Source organism: Gavialis gangeticus, unplaced genomic scaffold (assembly GCF_001723915.1).
Source record: "Gavialis gangeticus isolate Ggan-Ray unplaced genomic scaffold, GavGan_comp1, whole genome shotgun sequence".
Classification (NCBI taxonomy): domain Eukaryota; kingdom Metazoa; phylum Chordata; order Crocodylia; family Gavialidae; genus Gavialis; species Gavialis gangeticus.
This window is the reverse complement of record NW_017728992.1, coordinates 155,254,243-155,268,789: the sequence shown is the minus strand read 5'-3', so window position 1 is coordinate 155,268,789 and position 14,547 is coordinate 155,254,243. Positions and strand designations below refer to the sequence as shown.

The 14,547-nt window shown below is 42.3% G+C and overlaps 1 protein-coding gene across 1 annotated transcript in view; it reads left to right on the top strand.

Moving 5' to 3' along the window:
* The window catches only part of RAD54B (RAD54 homolog B (S. cerevisiae)), a 190,549-nt gene that overhangs the window by 103,620 nt on the left and 72,382 nt on the right, over positions 1-14,547 (top strand). The window contains exon 4 of the mRNA XM_019527934.1: positions 9,240-9,440. Coding sequence (XP_019383479.1) covers positions 9,240-9,440 — 201 coding nt within the window. The remainder of the gene's footprint in view (positions 1-9,239; positions 9,441-14,547) is intronic.

Sequence of the window (14,547 nt, the reverse complement as noted above, 5' to 3'; positions counted from 1 at the left end):
CACACACACACACACACACACACACACACACACACACACACACACACACACGGCAGCTAGATAACTACAGCTAAGTCTCACATGCCACAAGTGCTAGTAGAAGAGCTTACAGTGGCCTAAAGAGTAGCAGAGCACCCTTGAGAATTTCACTTGAAACCAGACTGCTGGTGGAAACCAGCCACATGAGTGTGTGATACTCACTCTTTATATATGAAGTGTCAGTTCAGCATAAAAAAATAGACAGGCTTTATACAGGGTAGAGCTTGTCCAATGCTGCTTGAATCTATGGCTCACAAGAGAGGTTCATGCTTATGAATTTGTATTGGCATCCCTATGTCATTTAAAACTGTTTCCATTCTCTTGTAATCTAGAACTAGCAAAGGGAGCATAATAAGCATCACTTAGCTTGATAGAGATGAATTCCCTCTCCCTGTCCCCCATGGCTCTATATACTTTTCCTGGTGCAAGTTACAACCGAGGCACTAGATTTGGTGAGTTTGGGTATTAAATATTTTCTGCTTGAAGTACTGAATGGATGACGTTTACACAGATAAGGCTTGTTAAATGTAAATGTACCTTGATATGAAAAGATTGCTCCTTACCCCTTCCAGAACATTAGCAGCTAGTCTGTAAATAATCATTACTGCATAACATGAAAATTCTTGAAAATGTGAATCCTTCCATGTGCCTTCTTCCTGGGTAATCTCATAAATTTTAAACAGGTATGTTTAAATAATGTAGGCAGAACAGGAATGGATTGCATTTCATACATACTGCAGAGGATATGATGTTTTGTTGATTAATGTTCTTTAAAATATAAAGCAGAAATTAATATTTGATTTTCTAAGTCAATATTATTCAAGGCAATCACAGATTACTACTGACAGAATTTCCTTCAAACAGCCAATAAATACAATGAAACATATTTCACTTATGTATTAAAATAGATGTTAATACCAAGTGTGCATAATCTTAAATCCCTATCTGCCTACTTTTTTTTCACCCAAATCTGAGAGTCTTTGGATTTCTGGAAATGACCAGGATTGTTTTTCGTAAATCACAGAAATATAGTCATTTTTATTAGTTCGGGGGGGGCGGCAAATTGTTGCAAGTGATGCGTTATGCTTAGAGAATGCCAATGGGTGCATTTTCCAAGTGGCACACAAGGAATTTGTTGCATGCTTCCCATTAACATTTAATGTGAATTACATACCTACATCTCTGAACTGTTTTGAAAAATGTTTCCCTTGACTAAGGAACTATTAACCCATGATTAAATATCATAAAAATGTTGTTCAATTGCTGGGTACATATTAGTAATTTTGCTGAATGTTTTGCTCTTTCTGTAAATAGAAAGAATATATCAGAAATAAGACAATTATAAATGTGCATTTTGCACTAACATGGAAAGATATATGGATTTCATGGTATATATTTTAGTTTCTAAGTTATATCTCCTAATTTGTCTCTGAACAGCATTTGCTCTTTTATTTCTAACAAGATACAAGATGACTAACAGTGTGGACTAACTGCGAGACTAACATTTTAGGGTATATTGTAAGCAATCAATTTGGCTGGCATTTGAATGGGTTCAACATTTTATCTACATAATCTGGTTTACTGCACCATCTGATGCCTGCAGCATTTCAGAATTGTCTATGATATTGCTTTTGCCTTTGATATAAGGACTTGAACATCCCTTTCTGTAGACTTGGCTGAGGCATTCAGCTTGGTTATTAAAATTTAACCCAGGCAGTTGGATTTCTAGACATTGTTTCCAGCATAAAATGAATGTTTTAAAAGTCTTCCCTTCATCTGTCATTCCCACATTAAAGGCGTATCTTAAAGCTAAATGTTTTGCTAAAAGATGATATTATAATGGCTTAATTTACAATTGCTGTAGTTATGTACATTTCAACATTTCCATTATCATACACAAAAAACCCTACTTTGAGAGAGTCTTATTAAGGTTACAAAGTCGAGCACTCAAAAGTTAGTGCAGCCTTGTGCATCTTTAATTCAACCCCCTTGTTTCTGCCAGTGATAGTCTTCAATTATATGAACATATATTATTTTTTCCAAAGGAACCTTGCCTGCCTCAGTGACCAAATAGACAGTGGCTAGTTAATGCACAATTATTCTGGATGTTTTTTCCTCATAGTTCATTGAATGGTCCGTGCCTTTTTTTTCTGCACATTGTTCAAATCTTGTTCAGCAAGCAGCATGATTAATTTCCTCATGTGCTTTTCTGAAATCACTTTGATGTCCGAGTGCCACACAAACATTAATAAATGTATTTTCAGAACCCTCCTGTGGGTGGGAGGGGAATAACAGTATTCCCATTTTACAAATTGGTAGCTGAGGCAAAGGGAGATTAAGGTCAGTAGAGTATGCTAATAGTGGGAGCCCAGTTTCAGACTAGGGCCTGATTTTTTTGGAATATGTACCCTTGTTTAGCATTTAGTATATTCAGAGCACTGCTCCCTCCCATTGACTTCAGTTACAGCTGTGAATGCTCAGTAGACCTTAATAGATCTTAGGTTGCCAACCTAGGCATTGAGCAAAGAGAAGCATGCAATTAATGATCCCCTGTGAAAAGTTTGCCCAGTATCACATGGAAAGTCTGTAGTAGAGGCAGGCATAGAATCCAGTTCCCCAGAGCACAATCCATATATCTCATTCATAGGATCATTGTCTCTGTTGTAGTCTTCATTTTCACTAAACATTTTCCTTACCATCCTCATCTTCACTGTATGTCTTCCAACAGCAGTGGCAAATGAAGAAGGGAGCAACAGATAACAGCCTCTTTCACAGCAGCACCATGATTCATTAGTGCATGAATGAGACAGAATCCTGGGTAGGAAAAAATGAGGGTCACATAATTAAGTCATTAATGCACATGCACAGGGGTGCTGAATTAAGGTTGCATGGACAGCAGAACTTATTTCATGTGCCGTATTGTATATACACAGATTGTAAGCAGGGTTGGAACCCTTAGTTGTGTGGCACAGAGAGAGCTCAAGAGGTCCCCTGAACAGAATGAGTAACTGATAGTCCTAATAGGTTGTCTTTCCCCATGTGGAGCCGAGTTAGGAATAGTGAGACTGGAATCTTGAGTTCCCTTTTAGACTCTGGAAGGGATGTTGCTTAACTCTATAGGCATGGACTTTTATACAATTGTCTCCCAAATTGGCTTCTCATTTCAATTCTAACTCCTTGCCCAGTCATTCCCACTGCCTCCACCACCAAAGGTTTTTTTTTGCCCAGCCAGTACAGTACCCTTTTTTTTCTCATCTTATCTCTTTCCCCAAATTCCAGTTTTCAGTCATCCCTGACTTTCATAATTTCCACTGGGCTCTCCATTAAGCCTTGGTGTCCCTCCAGATTTGTTGTCATGTGTCAGTTTCTCTTGCCCAGCAAATTCCAGTAAGCCTCCAGCAGTAGGTTCCTTGTTAGAATCATTTCCCTTCTTTCTAGCTACCTGTTCCATCCACTACACTAGTTCCTGATCCCAGTCTCTTCCCCCATGCTCCTCATCCAGTCTGTCTCCTCACCTTTCCATCCTTAGTTCCTATTTTCCTTGGCCAAACAGTCCATTTCCATTCTTCCCAGCTCCATCCGTTTTCAGTTCCAGCCACCATTCTTGTTCTCCAATCTGTTCCCAGTGATACTTGAATAAAATTGGGAGATTTTATGCTGGGATGCCTAGCTTCTACAGGCAACACTAGAACCTGTATATTGAAGGTGAGGCAGGTGCTAGGTCTTCTGTAATGCTGCAGCCAGCATTTGGCTCACAAATCCCTTTTTGGGAACTGTGAATTTAACCATGAGTGTGCAGAAAGGTGTGCTGCACATTTTGGACTGTGAATGAAGAATTCTAGATCTGTAATCCAAGCTTTTAACTTTTAGGCAAGTCATGTAAATTGCCTGTCTTGTTCTTATCTTCTGTAAAATGTCTCTTGTGTTGTAAGTAGAGCTGGTTAACATTAGCAACAGGTGCTGAAAATGAAAAGAGATAGTAAGTACTAACTCTTAGTCATAGTATTATCGTGAAGTTGCAGTCTATTTGCAAACTGAAAAATAAGGAAACATTCTTTTATACATTCCATGTATAAATACCCAACTAGAGTACAAACAGCTGTTTCCTGAATCTGTATGCTGTTTTCATTTTGTCTCAACTTTTTTGATTTTTATTATGCAACTGAACTAAAATAAAATCCATGTTATGCCTCAGAAAACAGAAGAAATGTGATCTCTGCCAAATAGACATTCTAAGAATGTATGTAGGGATGGATTCAATTCCAGTTTTGGACACACACAGGTGGCTCTTTGTAATGGAGACTGATCAAAATAATAGGTCCAAAAGGCTTTTTATTCTGGGATATTTAAATGTCCATATCCTAACTTTTGGTTTCATCTCTCCTTTTTTTAGCATCCTGCGTGGCAGAATTAGAAGCATAGTTCTTACTCTTTTAAACTGTAATTCTTGCATTTAATCACTGCTTTTCTTGAGGGGTTTTCAAAGCTTTTTTAAGAAGATATGTATCAAGATATTCATTATGCTGTTGGGGGAAACTAAGTTGTGGTTTGTTCTGTATAGTGTCACTAGGTGCCACTGGCAATGCGGAGCAGTCAGTGCAGCAGTGACTGCAGGAGGCACCATGACAACACCATCGTCTGCAGCAATGTGAGGCTAACAAGGGGGCACAAACCTCATGAATGGAAAACTACACCCCCCACTACTTCTGGCCCTTCCTGGCCTCAGGAACAGACAGCAAGCTGGATGACCCATGTTTGTGGGATGCATCTTTGGCATGAGTCGCATATTTGACACCTCTGCCTTTTGGGACCCCTACACTTAGGCAGCTACACTCAGCTGCAAATCCAATAAAGAATACATATTTCTTTTAAATTTTGCAGTTGTAATGGTCTAGGGCCCATTTTCTTTTCAGCACGTTGGGAATAATCTGGCAGATTTACTCAGTCTTGCTCTAAACATGTTCATCAGAAACTGGTTAAACTAGTTTTGTCACTGGAATGTTTATTTTCTTTTGCCTCTCACATCCCATTTTTCTGTAAATCATCAACTCTGCAACAGTAGCTAGAATTTATCTTTGCATGGGATACATCTTGCTGATATACTGAAACTTAAGGATTTGCTGTCTCAACTACTGTAAATTTCCATTTGTATGGGCTTCCTAAATCCCTGTTGCCAGCCTGCATTTTAGAAGTTCTGAAACACTTCTATCATATTCTTTCAGATCAGGAAGGAGGGCCACATTGCCTGTCAGAGCTTCTTAGAGGGAAAGAAGAGATTAGATTTTTCCAGAATGGGCTTTTGCTTGTGGAGTAGAAAAATGAATGGGCTCAGATTTCTGGTCACTCTACAGTATATACATAGGTCATGTTAATCAGTCTGTGCTAGCAATAATTACAAGTAACTGCAGAGCTTACAGTTTACCAGTGTAGCCTTGCATCCTGAGCAAAAGCAGATGTACTTAGACATCAGCTAGCTGTAAGCAGTAATTTCACTATGTACCCTTATGAAACACTCTCCCCCAGTTTGTGTGTGTAGTATCAGTCTCACCCCAAATACGTTATGTTCTTGATACTGTGCTTGCAAACACTGTGACGTTCTGCTGTTGCATTAGAACTTTGAAGTTAGATAAGGTAGATGAGAAACAAAATATGAAAAATAATAGTCCATTTTTATTTTCCAAATTGAAATTCGGGTTGTATGTGAGTAAACAAACAGCTGATGATGTATAGCTTCATTTTATAATTTTAATGATCCCTGGAATTAACAACTAGGAAGGTGCAAATATTTAGTGGTATTTGATGATTTTTAACTTAATGCCTAGGGGCATAAAATGTTACCTGCCAACCAAGCCAGATATCTTAAAATTTTTCATACCACACTGTACTGCATGATAACCACAGGGAAAATATTCTGTGTGTTGTAGAAGCAAACTCAAATTGGGTATTTCCTATAAGTAGATTTTGGTACCAGTTTGGAAGATAGATTTGAGGAATTTTTGTCACTGAGTGTATGAATGGCATATAGAATTACTGAGGGTTGAATGCTTCAGGGACCCTTCTCTACACAAATCATGTTTCCCTATCTGTTGTTATTTTCTTAACAAGCCAATAGCTTGTGTCAAGTATTTGAAAGATCACAACTGGCCTGGGAGCTAATTAAGCAATGATTCACATCAAGAACACCTGTCTAGACATATAAGTAGAATCCACAGGGGAAAAGTTAGCGACCATGAAGGCAACCTCAGGGGTCAGTGAACTCATCTGTAAGGTTACTGTAAAATAAAGGGAACCAATGTTCATCCATTAGGAGATGTTCACCCTTCAGGGGAGGAGGAAGAAATTCTGCTGCTAAGAAGTCCCAAGTTCTTGCAAAAATATAGATTTGAAATCGTGAGCAACAATTGGAATCTGCTTGTTAACACATGCTAATCTGTTCCACAACCACAGGGATGGTAATTCTCTATTTGCTTTATTGAACCACTAATAAATACAGGAATTTGAAACAGAACCAAGTTCAGTCTTTTTGTGTTTTCTCTAGCCCTTGTTGACATAGGATTTCATCAATGAATGGATATTTACTACTTCTAAAACGGATCTATAATGCTTAAGTGTTGGTCAGTTAGGTGTCTGTCTTTCTTGGGTTCGTACTGAATCGGTGCCCCTGGGGAGAGTTAAAGGCCATTTATACTGTAGTTGGGCTCAGACTAACTCCCACCCCGCCAAGTCTCATGTCCCTACTCCTTGTGGTATGGCACTTCGCTACTTTTGCAAGAGTGCTGTATGATAGAAGTTATCGTTTGGAGATGTTTCCTTACTTGGAATGCTGTGGAGGTTGCGAGATGGTCCTCAGGTCAGTTAGAGAGATTGAAGGACTGCAGAAGCTTGCTTACGGCTCCACGGTAAAACTTGTTCTTTTAGTTCTTCTCACCTATGTGTAGATCTTCTCATCTATTCCTATGTTTATTGAACCCAGTGATCACTGCAAGTACAAGGGTTCGTTCTTGTATGCTGACTGAATTTCTATCCATCATCACCATTAAATACTGTTTTCAAGTAGGAACAAGTTGCATTTCCCCACTTCTGGTTATCATATAGTGTTGCTCTGAATTGTTCAGCAGCTCCTGTGTTTGTACCACAAGGGTGGAAGTACTTCTACAGCTGACAAACTGATCAACGTGGATAGATTAAGGGCCTGAGCATGCAAAGAAATCCACCTGTAATGGAATCCCATGTACTTCAGGGGTTCTGCATGCAAGGCAGCTCCACTGAAGTGGAAGCCTGAGACTAAAATGGAGGACTGAGTGGAGAGCTCAAGTAGAGGACAGAGACCAAAATACATAGAGTTTCAAAGAGAAAATTGCTATAAATAAAATATTTCAAAGGCATAAAATTATGTTAACAACATTATTAATTAACACTATCCTGAAAATTGTATTCATTTTAGGTAGATAGCTTCTTTAGGCTGTGGACATGCCTTACTGCTATGTGCCTGTACTGTATTCCACTACAGAACGGTAGTTTTAAGCAGGAACTGTGGACAGAAACTGTAGCGTGGACAGCTGACATAGCACTACAGTGGGGTCTGCTGTAATGCTCTGTTCTCTCTCACTCCAGAGAGGAAGGGGAGAGTGCTTGGTTCCCTGCTAGCCTGCAGGGCCTGCTGCTGTTCTGGCCCCACACCCTTTTGCTTGGGGATCCTCCCACCACACCATGGCAGCAGGGACTAGTGGTGCTGTCTCTACAGCAGTGGTGGCAAGGAGGGCTGCCTCTTCTGTGAGGGCAGCCTAAATAGGTGCTGCCACTGGGAGCAGCAGAAGCTGTTAAACACAGCTCCCCTCCACCCACTAGGATAGTAGGGAGAGAGGAGAGCTGCTCTCCTAACCCCCTGCCATTCCTTTGGACAGAAGGGAAGATGCTTGACACTTGCTGCTCCAAGACCAGGTACTTGCCAGAAGTCCTCTTCCCTGTGGGGAGTGGGCAGAAATTCTTCTTGCACCCTTGTCAACCCTTTGGCTGGCAGGAGGGCTGTCTTTGATAGCTGTGGGGCAGCAGTTACCAGCTCATCACTGACATCTTGTCCCCCCACTTCTCCCCACTATCAGCAGGGGCGAGGGCAGGCTGTCAGTGATCAGTCTCCCTTAGGGATGGGTAGTAAAGGAGCTGCACCATATTGCACATCTCTGCTCCAGCCAGGTGGTTCTGCACACGTGTGTGGCACTGTAGGGTTTTTTTTTAGACCAACGAACTTATGTTCAGTGCCTTAATTGTGTTCTGATAATTTTTTTAGTAAAATATCGGAAGTGATGAATAGGTTGTTTAATTGCATTCTGTCAGGTTGTTATTACCCATGCTTTCTGTCTAAGTAGCAGCATTTATTAAATGAGTTTTTTAAATCTCAGTCTTTCATATAAGCAGGGTTTTTAAAAATCATATCTGTGTGGTGCTGAATCCTAGATGAAATCAAGGAGCAAGCTGATTAAGACTTAAACTGGCATACAAGGGAGTATTAATGAAAATTAGTCTGATTCTCACTTTGATGTTGTGCAGGTGAAGAAAAGTTTTAGATATTCCTTGAGATAATGCTATAGATTTCACTATTACCTGACTCATTTCAAACCAGTAACTCATGGAAACTATACATTCTTAGTTCTTATCTCATATAGCCATTGCCTACTATATTGTAAATCATTATTGTTGTTAACCTGATTATCTCATATTAACTTACATCCATGGTGGTTATAAATAGCTGCAGAGCCAAATGAATGACAGTGCTAGACTAGTAATGCTTGATTCCTACCTTCATGGAACTCCTAACTCCGTCTCATCTGAGACTATACTTTTATTTCTGCTTGCTTTTCCTCTTGTTCTTGTGTTATTTCAAAGCTTTCCTTTTTCTTTCCTCCACTCTTGCCTTTTCTGTGTAACACTTATAACTGCTTCTTTTTTAATGCACCAATAACTTCACTCTTCTTCAAAACTCTTCCTTGAAAATTTCATAAGGTCAGGTTCTCTCTGAAGTGCCATCTTCTGTTCCATTTCAGTCTGAATGATGTCACCTCTTTCTGAATGTTAAGGTTAGCTACTCAGGACATGGACTGCATCACCTTATGTGGGACAAGCACTGGTTGTACTTGTTTAAAAATAAATCTATCCATCATTAGAGAGCTTTAAATGCATTTCATTGTTTTGCCTCTTTTTAGACCCAGTCCATGTTGAAGCACCAGAAGTTGCAAGGCGCAAAGAAGAGCAGGAGGAGCCTGACTTCTTTACCAAATATTTTAGTGTTGTATGGTGTAAAGCTTCAAAGAAAAAACACAAGAAGTGGGAAGGTGATGCTGTTCTTATTGCAAAAGGGAAGTCTCTGGTGCTGAAAGACATGGAAGGAAAAAACATTGGAAAAGGTATTTTACACTGTACACATTTGTAACTTAGTATTGGCCTAAAGTAAATGTGTGCTTGAATAAAGTGAAATTAGGCTGTTTGCTGTGGAGGAGTGGCTTGTAACCAGGGAGAAATGCATCAGTGATCATCAGGCTTAAGGCTGAGCTTCTGTTTGAACGTATTTCATGTTAATGTTCTTGTCACAGGTCTTGGAGTAACTGAGATTATGATAATATTTTCAACCACTTAACTGTAGTTGAAAAATAGACTCAAAGGGAAGAGTTAATTTTTCCAGCCAATCCAAAATCAACAGAATAGCAATTTTGAGTCTTACAATCTTAGCAGATGTTAAGCTAGAAGACTTTGATTTGATATTGAGTTAAAATAAAGCAGAGCGGTAAAGGCTGTAGTCACTTAGCTCAAGGGCAGTTATTTTTGCCTGCAAGGCAAGAAACAATTTAATTTGCTAAGCCAAAGCAATCTATTTAGGAAGAAACTGGTTTAATGTGTTGCTACAAACCCAATTTGGTTTGATTTTAGTGCAGAAATGTCTGTCCTTTAATATTTTGTTAGAGTCCTAACATTGCAAACTTTGCTGCCACTACCAGGGCCAAGCAATTTGATTTGCACATCAATCCTGAACATACAAACCAATTTAAATTAATTTATATCAAAGCTCTGTCTGTACAGATAAGCTTAGTTTAAGGCGTGGGGAGAGAAGTGACTGAAGTGTATCGAGAAAGAGGTTAGTTTGAAGTCAGGCAGAAGGCAAGGTACCTTATAGACTAACTAAATCAGATGCATAGCATAAGCTTTGAGTAACATAAGCCACTGCTGACAAAAGCTTCTGCTATACACCTGTAGTTTAGTTAACTTGTAAGGTGCAAATCTACCCTGGCTTCTGTCTGAAATGTATCAAACCACTCTGCTGAGTATTTTCTGTTGAAGTCCTGTTGTTAGATCAGTAACACTTAAATAGCTGTAAAGCACAGGGTCTACAGCAGTGGGGCCAACCTTTTCAGCAGGCATGCAACAAATTAGCTCTGCACTTGCCTTAAGTGCCACTCCTATCCTTTTCCTTTACCTGATCTCCTGGTCAGCCTTCTGCTCTCTACTTAGAGCTGTGTGAAGCTTTAGTAGCCAATTTGATTTGGAGGAGATTTGGCCTGATTTTGCGACTGAATCTCCAAATTGAATTGGGGAATTCGGAAGGCTTGCAGGAAACAGAAACTGAGAAGGGATTAGGTGATTTTCTATATATGGAAAGTCTGAGAGGTGGGGAAAGACTGCTCTGATATTGACATCTGTAGCTGGCCAGTGACTGTGATCTTGCTCCGAGTTCCCTTCCAATCACAGTGCTCTCGGGAAGGGATGTAGAAACAAAATATAAAGCTGTGTCTGGAGTGATTTGTGCCTATTGTGACCTGTCTCTCTCTTGGAGCAGCAGCGTCTGAAAGGCGTCTCTTGCTAGCTAGTCTCTCTTATAAATTGTATCCAATCCTTTCCTACTTACACTTGCCTACAATCCCTATTGTTATCCCTGTTCATTCCTTTCAACTTATTCTTCCCCCAAAATCCTTATATTTGTTCTTGTTAGTTTGCCTTGATTCTTTCCCCCCACAAAAAGAAATCTGTGTTTTTCCTGACAGTATGCTACAACTGTGCAGGAAAGCACAACATATATTACACACACACATTTTGCATCACGCCAAACATTATGAAGCATGCTGGAAAGACAGGTGCCAGATCTTCTGGTGGGGGGTTGAGGGGGCAAAGGGAGAGCTGTAAGTTCCCTCCCACCCCAAATATAGACACATCCTTTTTCTGGGCAGCAATGAGTCTTCTGCTGCTAGTGAGAGCAAGGAGGTGCTAGCAGTACCTGCACCTGCACCACCACCACTAACACCACTAACCAGCAGCAGCATGACATTCTCCACCCCAGTTTCAGTTCCCAGCATGAGCCTCTCAGTGCCAAAGGAGGAGCTAGATCTGGAAGCAGAGGAGCTGAGGGCCATAGCAAAGGAAGTTCTGGGGAAGGAGAGAGAATCTGAGTTTGTGCGCCACACCCATCAAAGTTCCCCTAGAGGCAGGTCTCCTTCTCTGGAAGGCACTTCAGAGGAGGTTGTGGGGGCGGGTTGCTCAGCTGCTCCTGTTGTTGTGCCTCTGCCTGTTGAGGAGGGGGATAAGGCAGGATCCCCACCCTCAACCCAGAAGCGGGTACATAGTGTAGTGTGGGATCATTTTGAGGTGGCACATGATCCCAGGCATGCTACCTGCCAGCACTGCCAAAGGCAGATCAGCTGCGGCAAGACATGAAACACCTCACCGCCACAGCAATGCTGCTGCATCTCAGGAGGCAGCACCCCCTTGCCCTTGTTCTTCCTCAGCCTGGCACCAGTGGGAGCATGCCCAAAAAGAAGTCCCCCTCTCGCTTCAAAGCCCCTGTCCCCAAGAACGCTCCATCCACCTCACCATCCACCTCACCATCTCAGTGTTCACAAGCCGCCCGGTACCTTGAGGTATGTAGAAAAAACATATAAAGCTGTGTCTATGTCCAAATTGCTGAATCTCTCCAAATCGAATCGAGAGATGACTGGGTTTCTTAATTTGATTCGGATTTAGAGATTCGGCTGCTGAATTGGGCCAAATCTCCTCTGAATCGAATCGGCAACTGAAGGTTTGCACAGCCTTATTGCCTACCCCTGCACTAGTTTGTTATATATAAAGTGGGACCACCATTACCTCCTCTTCTAGTTGATTCTTGATTGCTGGCACTGTGTTTTGTGAGGATAGTATAGTGTGTGTGTTGAGCATGCTCTAACAGTGCCTACCAGATCAAGCCTTTCAGGAACTGTAGGTAAAGGAATACCTAGTTTTTGAACCCTAATCAGTTTTAGAGGCAAGTTAGGCTGCTCAGCCTTGTCAGCTCTGAAGCACTTTTGTGAGTGTGTGCAAGTTGAACTTCAAAGCACAGGGAATCTTAGGCTCCTCTGTTTGTGACTTTCTAGAGTTCAGGTGCCTCCAAGATGAGGTAGCAGCTGAGCAGAGATGTTGAGGATCACAAGTTTGGACTTAAGCACCTACATTCCACCTAAACCTTTTCCTGGATCTAAGCTCAAATTGGCATAAGAGTACAAGTCCTACTGACTCCTAGGTTGTCTAATCGCCAGCGTACATCTCTTTCAGGATGTTCTTAATGAAAACTCTGCTCTCTGTCCTTTAGCACAAGGCTGTATATCGGCGGTCCTCAGCCTTTCCAGACTCAAGGAACTCCTTCAGAACTTTTCAGAATTTACTGGCACCCTATCAAAAGACTAATATAAATATATCTTGAATATGATAATATATACATAATCCTAGTATTTAATTAATACATTATAAACACCTTGGACAGTCTGGGATGTATGGCTAGCAGGGACAAGATGCTGAGCTGCATATGCAGATCATAGGAAATGCTGAGAGGGTGAGAGGAAGATGGAGTGGGTAAAAGGGCACATGAGGCCTGGGGAGGTAGTAGCGGAGCTGGCCAAGGGAGTACCACAGTGTGGTCACTGCTACCACCACTGAGGCCAGGTGGATTTGCTCTGTGTACCTACTTCCTGCAGAGCCAGATCAGAAAGCAGCTGTTGCAGGACCACATGCTTTTGCTGCAGCCCTTCCTAATCTGACCCTGCATAGCATCTGCCAGAAACAGAGGCATGTGTTTGCTCTTTGGAGCTGAACTGAGAAGCAGCTGCAGGCATGCTTGCCTGCATTATGTTGTGCAGCAGGCAGGCAAACTGCTGCAACTCCTCCTTGTTTGGCTCCCATGTGCCTCCTGAAAATGGAGGTGCATGGGGCAGTTCCAACTGGTGGTAGCAGCAGCCTGTAGATAGATGCCACTGCCACCAGGTAGACACACTGCCCTATGTGTCTCTGATTTCAGAAAGCACATTGGAGCTCAACCGGAAAGATTTGCAGCAGAATCAGCATGCCTTCCTACTTAACACCTTTCTCCTGCTTTTGCTCCTCAGTTTGGCTCCAATATGCTCCCAGAAGGGAGAGGCACTTAAGACAGTTGTACCCTGTGGTAGTGGTGATGGTGCAATGCCCCTGGCAGGTTCTTGCAGCATCCCAGGGTGCCATGGCATCCCAGCTGAGAACTACTACAGTAAACAGCTGTTGCATTTCTCCCAGGAGAAAGCCTTTTGTCCTGAGATCCTACAGATGTTCACACCTGTTGTCCCATTTCAAGTACTTGTGGAGTATGCTATATAAAGTGTGCTAACAGCCCTCTTTCCCTCCCCTCTCCCTACCCCCCCTACACAAAAATACAGCACTATGTGTATAAGTTATTTGCAGTTCATTTAATTAAATTGGAGTTAATTCCAGGGACAGGCCTGTCAGGCTGTATGCTCTCCTTTGCCACCTATTGGCAGTGGAGCATCAATGCCTCTTGGAAGGGGGCTACATATTTAAAGGGACATACTGCTCTTCTACTGAGTCAAAACCAAGAACAACCAGACCTGCTTTATGAGACATCTGTTTACACCCTGAGTAGTAGAATGTGGATTTTCTACAGTGAGCTTGAAACAAGCCTATAAAGGGAAGCCCTCTATCTCAAAATTAGATCAAAGGGAGCTTACTTTATTGGACAGGGCTCTGCATATCTAGTACAGTGGTTCTCAACCTTTTTTGTACTGGAACCCATTTGCCAAGGTTGATGACTTGTCCCAACCCACACCCCCCTGCCCTGATGGTGCTCGACACGCAGCCCCTTGCCCCCCCAGCCCTGCCAAAGGGGACCCCCAGTTGTCTCCATCCCACTCGGGCTGGAGCACAGTCACTGCAGTAACTCTGGCTCATATGGGTGACAGCAGAGCAAGTCCAGCCCAGCACGGGCTGGAGGCAGGAGAAGGGCAGGTCTGTGGTACACCTGCCCTGGCCAGGGGCTCCCGCACCACGCCAGGCAGCTGGTCATGGCCCCTCCCACCCCCTGAGCAGCATCTCCCAGCCACCCTGCCCCCATGAGCAAAGGCACCAGGTCTGGTGTCACCAGGCCAGCAAGCAGCTCCCCGCCGGCCCCTTCCCCTGCTGAAGGAGCAGGTGCCTTCCCTCTGTCCCCCCTGCCCTGCCGCCTGGCAACCT